The sequence below is a fragment of the Amphibalanus amphitrite genome, unplaced genomic scaffold (genome assembly GCF_019059575.1).
Source record: "Amphibalanus amphitrite isolate SeventyFive unplaced genomic scaffold, NRLGWU_Aamphi_draft 001978F_arrow, whole genome shotgun sequence".
NCBI lineage: Eukaryota > Metazoa > Arthropoda > Thecostraca > Balanomorpha > Balanidae > Amphibalanus > Amphibalanus amphitrite.
In genome coordinates this window covers 41,542-64,016 of record NW_024883471.1, presented here as the reverse complement: position 1 = coordinate 64,016, position 22,475 = coordinate 41,542, and the positions used below count along the sequence as shown (strand labels likewise).

At 49.4% G+C, this 22,475-nt stretch overlaps 1 protein-coding gene across 6 annotated transcripts in view; it reads left to right on the top strand.

Annotated features, from left to right (window-relative positions):
• Window positions 1-2,213: 2,213 nt before the first annotated feature.
• LOC122375988 (protein ENL-like) overlaps window positions 2,214-22,475 on the top strand; it is a 56,506-nt gene continuing 36,244 nt past the window's right edge. The window contains exons 1-4 of one of the 6 annotated variants that reach the window (XM_043355609.1): window positions 2,214-2,429; window positions 5,779-5,820; window positions 6,623-6,800; window positions 7,034-7,245. In XM_043355609.1, coding sequence (XP_043211544.1) covers window positions 5,809-5,820; window positions 6,623-6,800; window positions 7,034-7,245 — 402 coding nt within the window. In that variant the 5' untranslated portion in view covers window positions 2,214-2,429; window positions 5,779-5,808. Of the gene's footprint in view, window positions 2,548-2,738; window positions 2,756-5,778; window positions 5,821-6,622; window positions 6,801-7,033; window positions 7,246-21,064; window positions 21,541-22,475 lie in introns of those variants that run through there. The other 5 variants (XM_043355613.1, XM_043355611.1, XM_043355614.1 and 2 more) reach the window with 5 other exon arrangements.

Here is a 22,475-nt window from a genome sequence, read left to right as displayed (position 1 = left end):
AAAACGGCATCGGCGACCTAGAAGACGAGAATGGAGAAACGGTGTCTTCTGACAAGGCAAAAGCTAACGCCATGAACAGATACTTCAGTAGCGTCTTCGTCAAAGAAGCGTCAGACACCATCCCTGTCCTGGAGCGCCCTCATCACGGACCGCTTCTGGAGGACGTCGAAATCTCCCCGCTACGGGTACACACCAAGCTGGCAGCGCTGCGAGCATACAGCTCACCAGGACCCGATGGCCTTCACCCTCGCGTACTGAAGGAGAATGCAGCCGTCCTCTCCCACCCACTGAGCTGGATCTTCAGGAAATCGCTGGACTCCGGGGATGTCCCCCCAGAGTGGAAGATCGGCAACGTGACTCCGATATTCAAGAAAGGAGATCGCCGCCTGCCATCCAGCTACAGACCGGTCAGCCTGACATCCGTCTGTTGCAAGGTCCTCGAATCTGTCATCAGGGATGAGCTCCTGCACCATATGTCAGCGAACGGCCTGCTTCACAGATCTCAGCATGGTTTCCTGGCGAAGCGTTCGTGTAGCTCCCAATTGCTTGAGGCACTCGAAGACTGGACCGCTGCCTTGGAACACCGAACCCCGGTGGATGTGGTCTACCTAGATTTCGCTAAAGCTTTTGACTCGGTGCCGCACAAACGTCTCCTCGAGAAGCTGAGGTCGTATGGTGTCGGAGGTAAACTTCTCACCTGGATACAGGCCTTCCTAGTTGGCCGTCGTCAACGGGTGCTGATTCAGGGCTGCACCTCGGAGTGGGCACCAGTCTCCAGCGGTATCCCCCAAGGTTCAGTGTTGGGACCGACGCTGTTCACATATACGTCAACGACATGCCACTAGAAGTCTCAAGCAATATGAAGATGTTCGCGGATGACACGAAGCTATATAAGCCACTGACAAATCCATCCGAACGTGGTGCTGGTCTGCAGGGTGATCTGGACGCTCTGGCACGATGGTCCTCAAGGTGGCTGCTGCCGTTCAACGCAGGAAAGTGTAAGGTGATGCACATGGGCTCAAGAAACCCTGCACACGAATACTGGCTAAACGGGACGCCCATCGCCGTGGTAGACGAAGAAAGGGATCTGGGGATCATAATCGACTCTGAGCTGAAGTTTCACTCCCAAACGGCCGCGGCCGTTTCAAAAGCCTCGCAGCTGCTCGCGGTCATCAAGCGATCCTTCGCTCACATCGATGAGACGACCCTACCCTTGCTCTACAAGGCTCTCGTCCGCCACTTTCTGGAGTTTGGGAACGCCGTCTGGGCACCGTTCAGCAAAGGAGACCAGAAACGCTTAGAAAAGGTCCAGAGACGCGCCACGCGTATGGTGGAATCCATCAAGCACCTTCCCTACCCCGAGCGTCTGAAGCGTCTCCGACTACCGTCGTTGCTCTACCGCCGCCGCAGGGGAGACATGCTGACGGTCTACCAGCTGTTCAACGGTGGAATCGATGTGCCGCCAACGACCTTCTTCACCAAGAACGAGACCGAGCTGACGAGAGGACACGGATGGAAGCTGATCAAACCCCGAGCTGTGACTCTCGCCCGACGACGCAGCTTCAGCGTCCGCATCATCAACGACTGGAACGCTCTACCTGCTGAGGTCGTATCGGCCGAAACACTCTCGACATTCAAGGCACGACTTGACCATCACTGGACCCACCTAATGTATGTCATGCCACAAACTTACGAGTCCTGAATGTCTCCCCAAGTAACTCGGTGAGAACGGGACCTATAGGCCAAGTGGCCTTTTCTATCCCGATGACCTTCAAGGTAAGGTAAGGTAAGGTAAGGATAATTTTTGACTCAATTCGTAATTCGATCTATATATTATTCCTTTGGAGTTCCATAATCACGTCTTAGCCCTTAGGTTTTTTATTGAGACCGAAATGGTATCTCCAACTAACATCGATGAAACAGTAAAACTATTTAGCAACAGTTTCCCTAGTATGTCAACACAACTATGACGCACGAAGCGGAATTGATTATATTTCTTTGGTTGCGTCTAAATATTTGATGTATTTGTAGCCCTCTATAAAAAATAAACCTAATTTTAAGTTTAATTTGCTTATTGCTTCCTAAATTTGATTAAAAAAGTCCATAAAATTTGTTTAAATGTAACAATATATCAAAATTTCCTATAAAATCACCTATTGAAAGCAAAAACAAGTAAAAAGGGAGAAGTATTTAAGATGTCCGCAAGTGTCGCTAGCTGTAAATGATGTGATAAACATTGAGCCATGAATGAAATGCGTATTTGCGTTTTGTATTTATGCCGTCTTCTAGACGATTGAAAATTTGAAATTATTTTTGTATTTACTGGGCGATTTCTTTTCAATAATTTCAGTGCTGCATGGATTGCCATCCTGCATATTTGACATAATCTGTGACATGATATTAATGACGTGCTTGGATTATAAATTTCGGTGAGTATAAGTCGGAAGATAGATTCTCTCCAGTTCAAGTTTCTGCTTTCCTTCGCATTATTCCAATTTTAGTGTCGTCTCAGCACCAGTTTTCATCAAACAAAGAAAATGAGGAAAGGTACTTAATTATTAACAACTATTGCAAGATTATTATCTGTAACTGAACAATCTGAAGCTGGTACCATGGCATAAATAAAGGCCTAATGTATACATGATCTCGATTGAAGTGCGTGTTTAGCCCAAAAGTTAGCTTAAATGCATGGCCATCCAGGAAATTGAGCTGTTGTAGTTGGTGAGGTTGTTTGGCCAGTGCTTGCACCTTGCAGGTCAGTCCGCAAAGTATCAGTATGGCAATTTCAATGAGATCTCGTCGGTGCGGGCTTGTTTGGCTGGTGTGGATTTGGTGCCATGCAGTGCGGATTTGGCTTAGTGTTTTGCAGAATTAGTTAAGTGTGGTGCAGGATTCAGTCGGGCGCACTGCGATAATTCCGGTCCATTTATAGAAACGTTGCTATATTTAGAAACGTTTCCAAATATAGAAACGCTGTGTTCCATAAATGGAAACGCTCAGAAGCACCGATCATTTCGGCCGATTTATTTTAAAGTAAGATGCGTTATATAACTTTCTAGATGGTGGAAATCCATGTAGTGGCAACAACGAAGCACTCAGGTGAAAATGACACGTCAATTTCGCCAAAACTTAAAATATCTATTTAGCCCAAATTAGCCAATATTCTGCCAAAAATAAGCCCAAATCAGGTTCTGGACATCATATTTGAAGGGAAACCTTAATGGAAGTTTTTCTCTTAGTTGCAATTTCTTCTACATTTTACACAAACCGGAAATCAAATCGGCGTCATTACCATGGCCCACCATGGATTTCTTCGGGCCTCCTTGCGATTATAAACTCAAATGTTGGCTTGTCACTGGTGGTAACCGTTTTGTGCGAAATTTCGCCAGAGCTTGCGAAGATCGTCAAACAGGTGAGCGTGCACCTACCGTTTCCAAATATAGAAACGCAGCGTTTCCATATTTGGAACAAGCGTTTCTATATATGGAACATCGTTTCCAAATATAGAAACGTTTCTATATATGGAACGGAATTACCACAGTGTGCCCGACTGGATTGGCTTAGTGATGGACATGAACAGATCAGATGAGATAGATGAGGCAACTTGAAAAACATTGTTGGAGCATTGACATCATGATGTAACTTATGTCTCGGTGTGGTCTTGGGTCTAAATGAGTGTGCAGTGGTCAAAACGGACTGCCAGTGCTGGCGGTCCCATCAAGCACATGGGTTGCTGGCAAGTTCGCACTCTTTGCACTGTTACAGGCTCTGCGAGGCGCCGGTGGTAGAGTAAGAGGGATGAGCCAGTCCCATGTCACTCCACTTTTGATGGCATCCTAAGGGGCCTCAGGACAATTGGTATTTGTCAAGATAAGGTCCGATCTACGATTGAAGCGCTGTTGATACGAATATGAAACAGCGGAAATTTTAGGTTGTAGGTTAGGTTAGGTGGTAAAAGTATACATTAAGTCCGAGTGACTGTTAAAAGATAAAGTTTTCATATTCTTACATTATTTGATACCGGTTAGGTTGTAGGTTGGTAGGTTGTAGGTTCGCCATATGTGGAAAGCTTTTGATGTCAATACATACATACATATGTACATACGATGCGCATGGCTGATGGCAGGCCTTGAGGACCACCGCCGGCTAAGTAGTCAAATCCGCTGTGAATGATCAGATTTGTTGTTTGATAAGCTAATGACCTAACGAGAAATGCCAAAAATGCATGCTTGTGAATTGTGATGGGCCCACTTTTGACATTCATATTTCTATTTTGGTGGCTGTGGCCTTCACAAGTTATCAAGCCATTTAGCTAAATGGCAGTGTCGACACCATTAGGGTAACCATGATAGTACATCGCTTAATAATCACCCTGGATGAATCGTCAGGGGCAGGTAGGTACCGGATAGGATTCTTGTGTTGGCGTGACATCCTTTTTGTTATTGTCCTGCAGTGCGTATTTCTCGCTTCATTTCCATACTACTGAGACGGCAGGCTTGTGGCTCATATCAATAATGGAGGTCAGCGCCTGAGTGCAGCTTTCAACTGCACTCACGGCCAGGAGTGAGTGTAGTGGGTCACTTGTCCGGGTTCGGTGCGGATTTTTTGTACTCTCAGCCGGCCTGGGTGCGAATTTTCCGGCTCTGTTTGAAGGATTGGTGCGGATTTTGAACTTGGGCTGCTGCGCCCCGTCGAACTGCGAGCCATACTTTGCAGACGGGCCTGCAGGATTTCCTGAATGTTTTTAGGAGGTCGGCGAACCATTGTTATTTGTTCGTCCACGCAGGCTGAGGCATGGGCGGCAACTAGCAAGTGCCATGCAGTATGCCAGTAGACATGCAGTTGGCCTATTTGTTACTATATTTACTGACCCATTGATTTAGTCATGTAAAATTTTATCAGATTTGAATATGATTGACAAAATACCTCCCAGTCCTCCCTGTGACCTAGTGGATAAGGCATCCATCTCCTAACTTGGTGGCAGCATTCTCAATAGAACCAATTCCTATTCAATCTGAATAGGGAAACTCGCGTTTCCCTATTCAGCCAGCTGGTAACTGGTGAGAGAGGGCCATGTTAGGCGTGAGAGGACCGTGCCACTTGCCAGGCTCTAACTGCTGGCTGTACATTAAACTTTTGATTCAAATCATCACCGGTGAGCTGGGCACTGGCAAGGTTGGGTGGTGGGTCCATGGTGTCATTCGCAATAAGCACATTCAGTCCCACAGCCACCCATTCAACCTTTTGGACAAATTTGTATGAAAAAATTTAAAAAATATTGATAGCCTCATAAGTTACACAATGCGCTCTGATAGCTGTCATGCCCCACATTCCACAAATATGCTTATCATGCAGAAGGTTTCTGAGCAGCTATGAACATTGTATCATTACTGGAATATCCTGGGTCAACGTTTTTTCAAGCAGCTGAATTTGCCCTAGAAACATATTTCAGGATGCCACTCAAAACCTGATAAAAAATATGTAGATCGTGGGAACAGTTTATCCTGGGAGATGTTGTGTAGTCTAGCTTGTCCTGTCTTTTTTATAAACAAAATTTGTTTTGAAAGTGGGCGTATTTTCTTGTTACTTAGGTATTTTTAGGTTAAATGTTCTTATTCAGGTTTTCAGGATTTTCTCTTAAAGCACTTACCATTGAACAATTTCCCTAATTGTTGTATTATCCACGCAAGCTTTAGCTCAGTGAGCAACTGATGGATTAGCTAGCTATAAGTTTGTGGATAGTATTTGATACTGTTTGACATATTTTGTTTTTTACAGTTTGAAACCTGAATAAAGAGAAGAGGAACAATGGTGAATTCAGTGAGTAACTTGTGGTTGTGATGCATGTTTCTAATATGGACTGCAAAGCATGGCAACAGAGCTCGCTAGCTTAGCTGACAAATTGCACTGGCCCATTCAGCCCGACTGGAAATTTTCATCAGTTCGCACTAAGTAAACAAGACCCACAGTGTTCACTGTGGGTTTCAGAATAATGTGCTAAGCACCAGTAAACAGTTAATTACTCCATGTCTGACTCTGTTTATCCCTTGTATGTCATTTTCCTGGACAAGAAAATGCTAGGAGAGCAGTTAAGTATTGGAACTACCAATCTTTACCCTGCACTGCTCCATAGCTATTTTCATTTTTCACGATATACGACACCAGAGAAAATCACATTGCCCTGTGCACAGGCTGAGAATAAGGGAAGACAAGATCTGTAGAGGTTTCCATGCTTCGTAGTCTTTGTTCCAATCTGTGTATTCATGTGGACTTGCCATTAATGTCTAGTTTATATGCTGCATAGTTTTGCATTGAATTTATTATTGGTCACTTTTTTATTGACATAATCTGTGGTGGTGTTCACATCATAATACATCAAGGCTTCACGAGTTGAGATTCGATTTCCCTGCCAACCTCAACCATCTTTTAGGCACCATACAGAAAATGCAGGTAATTCCTGTCCCATAGCACAATGACTATTCTACTCAGCTGACCTTGCCGCTGTCTGGTGTTACACAGTTGCCATGTGTCCTGCTGACCATGCCTCCTTTCCTATCGTGTCACACAGCCGGCGCAGCTGATACCCCGCTGACCCAGTCCCCTGTCTCCCTGTCCCACACAGCCGGTACAGGTGATGCTGGAGCTGGGTCACCGGGCCACCATCCGTGACCAGGTGACCGCCGAGGGCTTCACCCACGACTGGTGCGTGTTCGTCCGCGGACCCGACAAGTACGACGTCGACGCCTTCATCGACAAAGTCGTGTTTCAGCTGCACGAGAGCTTCCCCAAGCCCAAACGAGGTGAGAACAGGTCTGCAAGTGGTCGATATGGGTATATTAGTTTATTAGCCTCCAGTTCATAACAAATTTACATATTTTGATAAAAAGATTATTGTTGTCCTGACTGCTGTTGTACGGTTAAATAATGGCAATGCCTTGTGGCGGGATGGTTCTGGCCACCTGACCTGTGTGACCATTTCCCTTCTATCGTCCGCCCCCTCGTATAACCAGTCCCCCGGTGTGCCATCTTGCAGTGAAGCACGACCCTCCGTACGAAGTCCGCGAGTCGGGATACGCCGGCTTCATGCTGCCAATCACCGTTCACTTCAAGAACAAGGAGTCAGTGACGTTCAACCACGACCTGGTGCTGCAGAACAACCAGCCGACCACCAACGTGCGCAAGGAGAAGCTGACCTTCCAGAACCCGACAGACGACTTCAGGAAGCTGCTGTTCCGCGGCGGAGGGGTGAGTACCGATGGTGTGGTTTCAGGGAAGGTGAAGAAGATAAGGCTCGGGAGACTGGCATCAATGGCAGAAGCATGTGAGTTCGACCACTATTTACGGTCACCAAACAATAATAGGTACTCGAAATACCAGCAGAGGCGGCTGCAGCTGGCGATTTTTCTTAGTGCTTAGGTCGTCATCCCAGGCCGTCCTACGTCTGACCTCTGCTATTTGAGACGGCCCTGGCTGAACGCTGTTAGGTAGGTACCTACTCTTGCTAGCGGTGGATTAGCATGCTTGTCAAAAGTTCCGCCTTTTTAGCAGGTGGGCGGAAATGTTCGTTGGGTCATTTTTACGAGTAAAATTGTCCACAATATTACGACTTCTTCAGTGTGCGTCAGAATTAAGCGGGAAATTAATTTAAAGTTGCTGATGTATTTTTAGCACTCAACTCGCATTGTACAACTGAGAGATCTAACGTTTAAACATTTCTGGAGAAAAGTCACAAGTTCTTGAGACAAGCGGCTGCATACCTAGTTGGGTGATGCTATAGGTGAGGTGCCGTCTCCCCACTTCTGTCCTCATGAATTGAAGAGACTTATCAGTGTCCTGCAGGGGTAGAGCGGGGCTGAAGAAGAGTTGGCCAGGATTTGAATGAAAAGCGTCTCCGGCTCTCCGGTGGTGTAGCGAATTTGTGGAGGAATCTCACACAGTGGGCTTTGTGTAATGGAGTCGGTTGGCCACCGCAGGCTTTCCTGCACGTCCGGTATGCATCGATTTTTTTTTTTTCGGCCGGACACAGCGCGCATCGCGAAGTTGCTAACTTCTTGGAGACTTCGTATGCTTCTGCCTGACCCCTCCACAAACCGAAGGGTAATGGGCTTCTAGCAGACGTGTGAGCGAGCCAGGGCTTCGACCATGGTTGGCAGGAGTTCATGAGAGGTTGACTAGGGCGCATGTAGGACCGTCTGATGAGAACTGTACAGTACCCTTTATGATTATATTTTTTTTTTTTTGACGAGGGCTGATCCGTGAACAGTCCCAGGTGAGGTGCTTGTCGACTATATTGCGCTAATTCGGTGCTAAATAGGTTAGCATGTGGTCGCTCAAGACACAACAGGATTATTCCCTATTCCATTTATCCCCTCCCCCCAAAAAAACTTGACGCACCTGACCAACAGGAATCGTTGATCCGGTATAGCTGAACAAAGAACGTCAACGTCTCATCCTGTTATGTTTTCTTTTGTATCACCGGTTCAAAAGTGATGAACTGAAAGTTTGTCCTTTTTACTTAAATTTACATCAAAGGTTTGGATTGAACCGATCGAGCGCATAGTTAGCTTTTCGCGCAGGGTCGCCCTCCACCGCCCGACCGGGAAATTCCGGTTGGGAGGATATAGAATTAGACGTTGAACGAGTGTGTCCACATAACCGGAAATGGTCGTCTGTGCCATTCGCTGATTTCAACTGGCTGAGGCTGCTTCCACCAACCGCTGACGATCCTCGTCATATATAACGATCTCGGGACTCGGGAGTCTGGAGTGACTTGAATTTGGGTTCTCTCCACCAGGAATCCAACCATTTACCAGTTGGGATAAGGAATGAGGAAAGCTTTTTCGAGGCTCAAAAGTTTTCTCAGAAGCTGCGATGGTAATCACCTTTCGTTACCATCCGTCAATCCTGCCCTTGCTCGCCAGTCAGCCCGACCTGCCATCTACACAACCTGTAGCAGACAAGAGCGCCACCTGCAGTCTGTACCTGGTGCACCGTTGCGGTGCGTGCGGCCCTCGGCGGCGTTGGCTGCGGCGGCGGTGGCTGGTGACGCGGCCAAGGCCGTCCGGGTCGTCAGCGGCGCTCGGCCCGCCTTTCTCCCCGCTCCGGCGGTCCCGACCGGTCCGCCGGTGACGCCTTGGCGGCCGCTCAGGCCTGCCTCGGGACCGGCGCGGCGCCGGGCCGGTGGGACGGCATTCCTCTCCGCGGGCCCGCCGCTGCGCCGAGCACGCCTTACGACGGAGTAGCCGCCGTGGTCTGTACCAGTCTGTTGGGTCCTACATACGCTGCGGTGGGGTCTTCAGCACAACAGCTGACTGAGGGTATTCATTCCTGTATCTTTTTCTCACTCCCACTTCCGCTGCCGCCTCCTCCGCTCTTCCTCTGCTACCGCTGCTGTATCTCACCATTCCACCACTCTCCTAGTATCTCACCGGCCGCATTCCTGCACGCGGCTCCCCGTGCAGAGCTGTTTTCCCATCAGGGACGCATGCTCCATCATTGGCAGACTGTGTCCGGCCTGCGAGCAGCTGATCGCAGGTGGGCGCGCTCGCTGCATACAGAGTGCACCTACCTGTACCGGCTGGCCGTGGGATGTTGTTCTCGGCTCTAGGCAGGTGCCGCTCGGGCCCGCTCGTCGGGCTACGGGTTTACCCATTGGGTTCGGTTCGGTTAGGGCGGAGAGCGTCCGGTAGGACTCGACCGGGGGTTGGTGATTATGGTTGATTGCTGATAGGACTGGTGGGGAGGTTGGGTTATGATGTGGCGGATTGGAAGGTGTCCCGGGCTCATTATGCTTTGGTGATGGGGGAGGGGGAGGGGTGGCGTTTGGTAGGCTGGTGGTATAATCCAGCCATTTTTAGGGGATTGTCTACTGGGATTAGGCACTGGTATGTCTGGGCTTAACGCAGTCCCTCCAAGGCAGTATGAAGAGAAAGCCAATGTCTGGGCTCGGCTTCAGTTTAATAGCGAACCATTTGCTGTCACGGCTGTGAGTACATGCTTGATGAATTAATATTGAACACGTTAGCTTTCCTATGCCTAAACGTGGCTTTCATTTCTTTATAGGCTTCCCTTGGTAAAGGGCATAATTATTAAAATGATCCTTAATGCGGAAAAGATTGACCGGACTGCGGCAATTATATTTATTGAAGTCGTCTAACTAATTGATAAGCATCCTGGAATATTAATTTAGTTGCTTTTTTAGTCTTGCTAGTGCTTTGAGTGCACCTGCGTCAGCTGTCGCATTAAAATCAAGCTTCATGAGCCACAAGGCCTTGATCTGTTACCATGCCAACCTGTCATAAACGATATCTGTTATCGGATCCTGTGTGTACAGTGGATCTAGTAAGGATCTCCAGACAAAACTAGATGGCGTTGAGCCTCAGTCGAGTCCATGTGAGATTCAAGGAGAGGTCACTACCGAGCTGAGCCCGGTGGGGAGGTGGGGCGGGGGGGGGGCGGGGCGGGTAGCGAGGTCACGGTGCGGGTGACCTGTCAAACAGCCCCGGCGCGGTGGGGCACTGCCGCAGGCAAATGGCGCACTCCAGCGTTGTTCCATATCGCGGTGGTGGGCCGGGCGGGGCATTCCACGTCAAATCAAACACCGAAATCCGTCATCCCCTTCGATTTTTCTGAAAATTTGTAGGCAGACTGGGCATGGTTCAAAACTGAGTTACGTATAATATTTTCGAAATTTGATTAAGTATCGCTGAGATATAGGTCATCGAATATAGCCAAAAATGTCACACATCAATTTTTTAAATGTCTATAACTCTGGTTCCTTTTCTGGTATCAAAATGATATTAACAGGGTCTTGTAGGCAATTGATAAGGCTTTGATTTTTAATTATAAAATTAAATTGAAGTGACCTTGAAATGCATTTGACCTTGAATTAAAACAGAAAAATTTAAATAGCAAAAAACACGTCACCTGCGATTCGGGTAATTTTTACATATTATGTCCGTCACAATGTTCCTAACCATCTGTGAAAAAATTGGAGTGGGCCATTCATAACTCTCGCGGCAAACGCCGTTTTCATGCATCAACATCACGCAACCGCGCGTGACCTTGAAAGACAGAGTCAAGACATGCTTGCTTGTGTACACTTTCTGAAATGAATGATTGCTGATTAGTGATATCCCAAACTCTGCGAGAATGGAAATACATAGTCATCGTAGTCAAGCATTCAAGTTCCATAGTAAAAGTGTCTCAGGCAAACGGTATTTTGCGGTGAATTTTGAGCCGTGTGGAAATGCATCATGAAGCCAAAAATTCAACGAAAACATTATCACGCAACGATATCTTCGTCTTTTTATCTTCACTATATGAAAGAATATACATTTTTGAGTATGTATGGGAAATTTCTAGTTAATCCAATAATAAATATGGCAGTTAGAGACCTGCTAAGAGTAACATGTCGCCGGCTGAGGCGGGATCGGCCGACGCGGGAAACGCAGCAATCACAATTTTGTGTTTACACGTTCATATTTCAATTGTTTACCAACCGATTTTCAAAATTTTTACACCATAAGATTGCCTGCACATTTCTTAGTCTTCTCACAAAATTTGACGTGAATCGAACGTAATCAGCGGTAAGGAGCGCGATGTAAAGACGGAACCGTTCCGTACCGTCCCGGCACAGTCTACAATTCAGGCGGCGGCTAGCGGTCGGCGCCGGCTGCCGAGTCGCCGCGTCGCCGCGGCGACAGGATGTTCACTTTACACCGCTATTACTAGACCAGTTGTGAACCGATTTTCTTCTTGCTTGCACGATGAGATGTGCAATTCAATTTTGGACAGGTAGCTATAATTAATTTCGCATTAATACTATGAGATATTGGCGAAAAACAGGAGGGGTGAGGCGAAATTCACTCTTCCCCCTCCACTGCGCGTGCTAACATACGTTTGCATATGTGCCATTTTCTTCAAAACTTATGAATGGCCCACTCTAATTTTTTCACAGGTTGTTAAGAATATGGTAGGCAATAAAATATATGAAAATTAGCCAAATCGAAGGTGACGTGTTTTTTGCTATTTCAATTTTTGTGCTTAAGAACAGAGTTAAGCAAATTTCAAGGTCATATATTTAAGTAGGTGCAATTCTAAACAAATGCTTAAGAAATTACCTAAACAGTGAGGTTTATTTCATTCAAATCAAACAAGTACAACCAAAGTTATGGTCGTTCAAAAATATAAAGATGCAACATTTTGTAAAAATTCGATGCCCTATATTTAGAAGACCTCTGGTCAGAATGTGCAAAAAACATCAATGTAATGTTCGGGGCGACACAGGAACTCGCTCACAAATTTATAATGAAATCGCTGATGGTAAGGTGCAAAACAGCCGATTTTTGTTCGATTTGACGTGGAATGCCCCGGGCGACCAGTTAGCTTGGCAGTTGGCTGCTTGGAAGGAAAGGACAATGAGGCATGGGTTTGTTGTGGCCGGTTTATCTACTGTCAACTATGATGAACCCAAAATAATGCAAATGTGATGCTGGTAATGCAGCTGGCAATGCAATGCTAGCGAATGCTCCGGGCGCCCAGTTGCTATAAGGATTTATATTATTTATGTCTCCTGAAATTTTCATTGAATATTATTCAAGCAATAGAAAGATCGTATCGTTCGCCAGTTTTTTGACCGGCTGGCGTTTCTTGCGTAGTGCGCCCTTTGGCAAATAATCATCACGCAGGTGATTTTTTTACTGGTAAGATGGGCCTTTAAGGTCAAATCAAAACGCTAAGAGAAAATGAGGAAAAGTAGGGGAGAGTGGGGTAAGATGCCCAGGGTGGGAAAGACGCCCCACCCCCTCTAGCGGCGAAACAAAAAATCGAACCTGGAAATTAATGTTCTTAGCGTAAAGCGGAAGCCTGCCTTGTTAACTGCACAAAAATTTGCGAAGCTCAGTTGGGCAACGGCTGGCTGGTGATTGCATGTTTTTTATTTGCTGCTCCTTTAAAAATTATTTTGGTGTCAAATCATTGTAAATATCAAAGAAGGTAGATAATTTTTGCGTCCCTTGCTATGTCGTGATACATTAACATGCGTGTACTGTGTCCTAAATAGTTTGTTTCAGGGTGTAGTTTTATGGCTAACAAATTGTACTGATTTAATGTTACTTCGGTACCTTGGGGTAAGATGCCCCCTCTCCTGATGGGGAAAGACGCCCCCCTAAATCCGTAGACTGTCCTTCAAGCAGCCCGCCAAATTGTGTATTACAATACTTGTGATGAGAGACAAAAGCCGATCTGGGACTATTGAGAGTCCAGTACGGTCGGGTGCTCCCCATTAGAGGTGGCAAAAGATGAAAATTTTGGGAACCAGACTCGAACCAGCATAGGCGCGGGAGCCGGGGGGGGCAGTGGGGGCAGCTTGCCCCCCCCCCCCAACTCTGGGGCCGTGGGGGCGGTGCCCCCACAGCTTTGAGACGGAATACCACACTTTTTTTGCAAATGTTTTCTTTTTTGTTGAAAAAGCCGAGGGGTGAAAAATAAGTGGCCTAAAACCGGTGAGAAAACTAGATTTGGGGGTACCCTAGGTTGATCTCTATTATGGTGTGCCCCCCCCCCCCCCCACCCCCCAGTCGGAAAGTAGTTCCCGCGCCCCTGCGAACCAGACCCGGCTGGACATTTCTGGAACCAGTCGGACCCGGTATTAGTTGGACTCGGAACCAGTTGGACCCGTTCCCCAAAAGTCAATTAATACAAACTACTTGTTGGTATCATTAGTTGCATCATGTAAAACAGCCTATTTTCCACTGGGAACACTCATGAGCTACTGTGTGCAAAGAAACATTCACTTCATTCACTTAATTCGCTTCATATTTTGCAATAATGTGTAGTGTGCAAGATGTATAGTTTATGGTAGGACCCGGTTGGACCCGTCAGAAAATTTCCAGGAACCGGTCTGGACCCATATGGGTCCAGACTGGTTCTTTGACCGGGTCCTCGGGTCCACAGTTTGCCACCTCTACTCCCCATGCCGGTCTCTCGGCCCACACAGCGACTTTTTGGGCGGCATCTGACTCTGAGAGCCCCCACGACGGCCTCTGTGAGCCCCATTATTGGCTCCAGGGCCCCTCACGACATCCTTTGAGGGCTCCCACGTTGGCTCCACGGGTCTCTCTGGCATCTGAGGTCCCCACGATGGGCTCGAAGGCCCTCAAGCATCATGAAGACCTATAAGGGCCCCACAGTGGTCTCCGAACGCCACCACGGAGGCTTGTTTGGGCCCTAACGATGACCTCTGAAGCCCCTTACGACTACTTTTGAGGGCCCTTACGATGACGTTTGGTGTCTACTGCAGGCTCGAAGGGACTACTGATTCGTTCAGGCGATTCACGTGCTCATTTATGTCACTTATAGTGCAGGGGGCATCTTCCCCAACGCAGGGGGCGTCTTTCCCACCCTGTGGGGTAAGATGCCCCCTTTCACTTCTTCAGGAAAATGCTTAATAGCAAAAAAAGTTATCATATTTCAGGCACGAAAGTGTGATATTTTTGGAGAAAAATGATGTCGGATTCCGTTGAAACTCCAAGTTTTTGCTTTCCGATCGTCATTTTCGAATAATATATGACATAGCAAAACCCTGGGCATCTTTCCCCACTCTCCCCTAGACGAATGCCACATTTTTTTGTGCATGAAGTCTCGAGTTAAAAAAAGCTAAAAGTTAATATACGTTTAAGCTAAAAACAATCAGATCAGTTAATGAAAATATTTGAAGCGAAATTAACCTCTGTTTTGTCTGACCATGATAGCGTGTAAGACACCGGTCCAACAGGGTTCAACCCGGCCCAACCTGGTTCGGCTCCCCCTTTTTTAGTATTAAATTTGGCCCGAATCTTTTGAATGAAAGGAATCACAAGGACAGAGTCCCCGCTAAGCTGAGCTTGTTGCGTTGACCCTGCCCTCTACCCTCCGATCAAATTCAATTCCTGGTCTATGGCAGAATTAGAGTCCAAATTATAGGTAACGTGCGCACATAGCCGCGCACGGCCGGTCCCCTCACAGACTTCGCCTGGCAGCGGCCTGCCACCAACCAACCATACCCGTCAGGAGGCTCAAAAGCGTCAAACACACGTCGCGTTTCGAACCCGGACTTTTGCAACCGGGACGTGCGCTCTCACCACATGGCATATGGAGTCCAACGCTCTACCGACCGAGCTACCGGGACGGACATTTACCTTGCGGTTTCGCCTCTGGACACTTTTGGCCGAACTCTAGCCGAAACAAAGAGCAAACTGCGCAGGGCGAAGGTGCTCGTAGCGTTGAGGTTGGGTAACCTGTGAGCTTAATGCGATGTCGTGAGTTCGAGCCCCACTCCCGGGTCTGGTTTTATCTCGACACGAACCAAATCTTTCCTTCTGCTGCAACACAGATAAGCACGATGACATCTTTCCCGAATATCTTTCCCCAATATCCTCTAAAAGTCAAAATTATCGCTTATAAATGTTAAGCAATGTTTCATTATAAAGAAAATATTTTTGGAAATTTTTCTGGAGCCATTTCAAATCTTTTTTTCTTTTCTGATTCTTTTCGGCCCGATAAAACCCGCCAAAGCTGATCGTGCCAAATGAAAAATATCTAACTCAAATAACAGTTTAGAACAGCCTCATCATGCATCATGAAAAACATCATGCAACTATCGACTGAATAGTTGCATGCTATGAATGCGTCCTAGATTTCAATTACCTATCATTGTTCAACATTTTGGCTGGAACTGACGCTGCCTCTGGCTTGCCCGTTTGTTTGAGATAATGATTCCCTTCAGTCGCATTCTTGCTGGTTCCACATGAACAGGATACCACCATACCGGAGTGAGCGCACCCGCAACCATCATCCCCTCCCCTCAGCCTCGGCGCAGTGGCGGGCGGCCCTGGGCGGCCCACTCCCGGCGCTACGCACGCCCCATGCGCCGTGATACCGCGTCACTCCCCCTCCCTCCTTCCCCCACAATGACCGGTGACCTCGCTCCCCTCGGGAGTTGGACTCGCCCTACCCCGACCGTAGCGCCACGTGGTGGCTCTGGAGATCTTAAATAGACCCACTGTACATTGCGTGCACCCACTTAAACACGCACCATAAACTCAGCCCGGGTACACGACACCGCCGCGTGCCTCGGTGATATCTCTGAGAGCGTCTCGCCCGTGTCTGGTATCTACCGGGTGACACTGGGTCCGGTGTACGCTTACACCGCAGTTTGTCCACGGAGGGTGTAAAAACTACCCCGTCCCACCGCGCCGCGCTGGGTAGGTCGGTGATAGGGTAGCCGGGCTGCAGCGGGTCGGGTCGGCTCTGCTGTCGGATTGTGCACGCTGCAGGGGGTTTATTGGGTGCCGGGTGTGGCTCACAGCTCACAGGTGACACCGTGACCTCCGGCATAGGGGTGGTCTAAAGGCACTGAGTTGGGTTCTGGGTTTTCCTACAAGTGACTTTTGACATAGGGAGGATGGCAAGACACTGAGCTGGGTAAGGGTATTCATCGGGCTCACTTCTCGCAAAAGGAGTGGGATGTCGACAAGCAAAGAACTTATTCCGATTGCACTTGCGAATTCATGACCTCACCCTGACCCTGACCTGACCTTGGCCTGACCTTGATCAGACCCTAACCTGACCCTGAGCTGACCCTGGCCTCATCATTTCGGAAACCGATCCGATCACTCTCCTCCGCCCCATTCACCTGTCGACCTGACCCCGTCTGACCCGACCTGACCCCGTCTGACCCACGGCCGACCCTCAGCTGCCCGATCCTCTCTCTCCGCTCTGCCCGCCGATACCTGGCTACCTTTCACCTCTCCGCGCGCCCTTGTCAGCTGCGCTAGCGCCCGTTATCTCGGGGAAAGGCGGCCCGACGGCGGCCGGCCTGCGTGCGCCAAACTGGGACATGGGACGGACGGATCGGAGGATGGATGGTGTAGATGAGTTTGTGCTGGGTGTGTTGGAGGGTTTGGTAGGTAGGAAAGGAGAGAGAGAGAGAGGAGTGAAGGGGTTATTGATGGATAGTGGGAGCAGGTGTGTCTACCGGAATGCTCGGCTAAGTTTGGCTGGGAAACTACTCTGCATAGCTCATACATATTCATTTAGTGGTGCTTCGGGGCGGTCAGCTCGCCTTGGACCAGTTTCGGTGGTGGGATTGTGCTCAGACATTCATGCATTGTATGGAACATGGACGAAAGAGCTGCACACCGAAAGTTTGTACCGCCAAATGTGCTGGTGCGATGACGAGCTCTGATTCTGTCTCTGCTGGCGACGGGTGACGTTCACCATTGTATCACTCAATACAACTGACAGTTGGCTGGCTGCAGGGCACCGTCAGTTGCTGCAGCGAGTGCATCCCTTTCCCTTTCGCTTATTTCGCTGACGATCCGCAAACCAGCTCAACCCTGGAGAGGGCTTACGGGACCGGCTCTCTGGCGACGACCGTTGTACCGCCGGCAGCGGGACGCTGCACTTACCGCAGAGTGTTGTCCTGTCGCTGACATATCGCCGTTAGACTGGAGGTCGTCAAACGATGTAAACGCTGGAGGCGAACATATCGCTGTGCGGGCTCCGGTCGACGCCCCCTGACGTCTCCGCCCCTACCGCTCGCCCCCTCCACAGCGGGTGCATGCTCTACACCTGCTTGTGGCCTCGAGAACCAGCTGAAAACGCAGTTTTGTGCATGTGATAACGCGGTCGTTGACTTTATTCGGCTGTCACGGCTGGGGACCCGCCATGGTGCGCGCTGGTCGATCAGTTTTAACATCGCTACTGAAGGACGATCTGATAGTGTCTGGCACGCGGGGCGGACTCTCAGCTGGGCGTCTCCTCTGGTTCATAATTAACCGTCAGTGGTAGGGCGGTAATGGACACTGACGCTGCGTGAGTGAATGTGACGTTCTTGCTTCTCTCGGCTCAGACAGGAACTGAAGGCGCGTGGGTGGCCGTATCACCGCACCACCCCGCACTCGAGCGAGTGTGAAATCCGTTTGGCAGCGTGAGGAGGCCATTCAGTTTCGTCGCCCGGTTCCGTTGACTGAGACGACACGGGACGATTTAGCGGCCATGTGCCGGCTCTGGCCGCCCTGTCCCCGACAGATAGTGTCAGTGGCAGGTCTATGGGCCATTTGACGTCGTCCCCGGGCCGTTATAGGCGGACGTCACATACAGTATGGGCTGATCCTCCACTGACGTCACGCAGTGTATTGGCCTGTGCTGCTATTGACGTCATATGCAGGATGGAAGGCTCAGTACGCTTCCTGCGGATGTCGGTATCGGTGCGGCTGAAATGGGCAGTCGATGGTTCAACGATTTGGGATTTCACCGCAATTACAGCTATTGGATAATTAACGATTATTTATTGTAGAATAGAAAATTAAGCTTCAGTACGTCCGTTCTCCTCTATTTTTGGTAATAAACCTCCATATGCATTGAGCATATCGTTGTCCTTGTTAGTCCTAGCCATAATTCTATTGAACAAATGCTCGAGGATAATAGATGTTTGCTTTTATTGTCCAGCGTATTGTGAAAGAGGTTATTTACCAACACAATATACATATGATCAATGGCATTGAAAGAGCCTTGTGACAATGTTTACCCTTCATTGGTTAATGTCCTTTCTACAAAAACTGCCCATCATGTGCCACTATACAATGAAACGAATCGATCACGATTGTCCATTAATTGGTTCGTGATGTGCTTCCTAATGGACTGGTCCAGTACCTACTGTGGCAGTTTTCTTTCCGCTAGCGACTCTGAGCCTGTTGCCCAGTCTTTACAGTTTTCAAGACTAAAAATCATCTATATTACCAGTATAGCGCCTTTTGGGGCGACTAACGGAGCGAGCGAGGGGGTGAGTCTTGCACGTGCGAAATTTCGAGGGGGTACCTTCAACTGACCTGTGCACGGCACCCTACTGACCGGTTTCTAGCGATGTGCCAAATTTGAGCACAATCGGCCCAGCCGTTCTCGAGATCTGGGAGCGGCACCCTGCACGTGCGCACGTGCAAAATGGGTCCCAACTGACTTGTGCACGGCACCCTACCAACTGGTCCCTAACCGTGTACCAAATTTGACCGCCATCGATCCAGCCGTTCTCGAGATCTGGAAACGACCCCTGCACGTGCGCACGTGCAGCAGCACCCCAACTCTGGCACATGGATATGCAGTGCCTAGTGGGTGCCTACCTACATGCCAACTTTCAGCGCAATCGGCCAAGTAGTTTCCGAGATATTGCAACAATTACAAAAGTGACACCTCTTCGTTTTGCACGTGGCACGTGCATAAGGGGTCACCCACATGCATCGGGAATAGTCCAATACTTGGTAGAAGGAATGAAGCTACCCTACAAAAATTACCGCATGTAAATCGGTCAAGTGGTTGCTGAGATATAAGCCTCGCAAAAGCGTCCGCACGGCCGGCCGGCCGGCCGGCCGGCCGCTCATACTCAGAAATTTCCGTTAATCTAAGGAAAGACTACGCTCGCTTCGCTCGCTCCGTAACTATTTGAGGTGACGTAGTTTCTGTCTGTAACCGAGGTCGCGACATGGTGCTACGTAGCGCGGGTTACAGATCACACCGTCACACCTACCGCGCTGAAATTTGCGCAAGTTATAGAACAAGGATGGACAACGTGCCTTTGAGCGGTCTCGGCTCGATCGGATCGATAGCGAGCGCGTGGCGCGTGCCCAAAAAGTGCAAATTCGCGTCATAGACTTTACATGTATAAATCGGCTTGCAAAATCGGGCGAAAATGGCTAAATTTGCCCGACACGGGTCCGGTTTCCGTGCAATATCTCGGTAACCGTGGGCCCGATTGGCACGGGGAAAACACCATCGTGTAGAGAATCAAACGGGCTATCGAATGGTGTGCGGTGCGGAGGATGGCACGCGCCACGTGCACACGTGAGGGCAATTTTATTTCAAAAAGTGCTGTTTTAAATGGATCTTGGATTTTATTTTATTTTCACGTGACCGTCAGAATGAGTGAGTCAAAACAACGCCTATTCGCAGTAGAAATGTACCGCCTCTCATGATAAAATTGTGAAAAGCTAATTGATAAAAAACAAGGTGGAACAAATCGCTGGAGAAAAAGGCATTTGCCCATATTGTGGCACTAAACAATTACACGGGGTTTGCTGCTTAACCTGATAAGTTTGACAATTGAAAATGCTATCATTAGAAAGAGCATTCAATTCTCACCAAGATCCAATCATCACGTTTGCATGACAAGCAATAGTATTCTTAAAAATATGAATGTTTCAAACCTCTGCAAAACCATTTTTAGCGAAAATTATCTACGCCTTTCATTTGTCAAAAAACTACGCACCTAACTTATAAAACACATTTGACAGGTTCACTGAACTTTAATGCAGTTTCTGAAGTAGAAAGCATGCTTATCAGACACGGGCACCTCGATGCGATGGATATTCTTTCCAAACCAAATCATTTAGCCGTCAAAAAGCAATCGACCGAAATGGATAGATAACCCAACCGACACAAGAAAACCAAATACCCGCCGATCGAAAATACCCCTTTTCGCGTTGCGGAGCACGCGGGTCACCCTAGTACCAGCCAATTGATCATACCAGCCAAAGCTTCAAGAATTTGGGGGGCCCTATATTCGCTTTCTGATGAAATACGCTTAAGTGTAAGTTGAAGTCATACCAGGGCAAGTGATTTTCCACCATATTTCGTTGATTTCATGCAAAATCAGGCGTCTGTTGTACGATATTTCCACGGCGTGGTGAATTTGTTCCACTCTGCTCTCCACTGCCGGCCGGTGCAGCTGTGTCAGCCGTCACACGGCTGTCTTCCGTGGCACCCTGATACAGCGGACGTGTTACTGACACAGCGGACGTGTCACTGACACAGTCCGGCTGACATTTGTCGAACTGCCGTGACCGGATGTGGCACACAGCTGACCTGTGTTTGTGAGGTCACGTGACCGTGTCACCTGTATATGACCGCCGTCACGTGACCGTGTCACCTGTGCGCGAGCCGGGCGTCACAGGGACGGCTGCGGCGGCCGGCCGGCGGGTCAGTGGGCGGCCTTGGTGGCCGGCGAGCTGTCTGAACGGTCGGCCGGCCGCCGTCCGCCGGTCCCGGCGGCCGTCAGTTGTGCTGGTGCCGCCGCCGCGCGCACACCGGCCGGCCGCTGACCGGCGCAGTCGCCCGCTCCCGACCCGATCGGCGAAAGTGAGAGCAGACCGACCGACTGTCGGCCGCCGCGAGCCGAGCCACGCCAGCCAGCCACTTTCACGTGTTGCGCGACCTTGTGCAGTGTGGTGATCCGAGGCCGTGACCGCTCGTGATCCGGTGATCTAGCCCGGGCGACGAGCGAGTCCGACCCGAGCGCGGTGGTCGCTGTGGAGCAGCTGTGATCGGTCTGTGCGCTGCTCTCGTGCAGTGTGTGACCCAAGTAGCGCTCGCTGGTGCCCCGCCGAGCCCGGTTGGAGCCGCGCGCTGCGTGCTATGGCCAGCTGACCCGGGATGACGACCAAGGCGCCGCAGAGGCTGCGCCATGGACCCGTCATCCGGCCCGTCCAGTTTCTGCTGCCCACTCCGGTAAATATCGCTGTCGGTTGGCGGCTGACAGACCGTCACAGTGACGGTTGTCGAGCTGTCACAGTGCTGATGTGTCAGTGCTAAACTGGGGCAATCGAGGAGGGATGATTGTAAAATTGATATGTTCTCACAGATGGTGAGCTTTGGGCGATGGGACAATGACTAGACATGTGACTTACGGAATATGGGCTCTGTTCGAACGTGACCCACGAGTCACGCGTAGTGACAGACTGGGGTGGTAGATAGGTGAGAGAGACCATTCGTTTGGGCTCGGTCAAGGCGGCTGGTTTATGTAACTCCCCCGTTGTAACTCTGACAGCACTGGCAGAGCTGCGGTCCCTAGATGGGTCGGATGCGTTGTGTGTTTGCCTAGTATGGAGACCATTTGGTGTTATGCTAGCTGGCGACGACAGAGGCGCGACTGCCACGCTAGCTTCTTTATCTAGTCGAACGGGACATGGTATAGCTGCTACACCTGCTCAAACGGTAATGTTTAGATAGCCGGGCGGGTATGGGCCGGGTCGGGACACGTCGGTGGTCGGGAGGGGGGGGGGGTACCGACCCCGCCCTACTGCCGGCGGTCACGTCGACCCGACCATATGGCGGCGGGCGCCGACCGGTCGTGGGGCTTTAGCACGGCGACCACCGCGTGTGGGAGGTCGATCAGCTGAGCGACAGCTGACAGCGCACAGTGGTCTGACCGGGCTCAGAACTTTCGGCGAGCTGTGCTGGGAATTCCTCACGAATTGACCTCACTTGGTCGTTCTATACTGTTAACAACCACAAATGAAATTATCATTGGTTTGACCAGTTAGCGGCAGCGAATTAACTACTAACTCACTAGCTTCGCCATCTTCGACTTGGCTGGGAAGGAGATCAGTTTTCCTTCAGACCGGAAAATGTCACTCCGGGGTGACCAAATGGCTGGTGGCCTA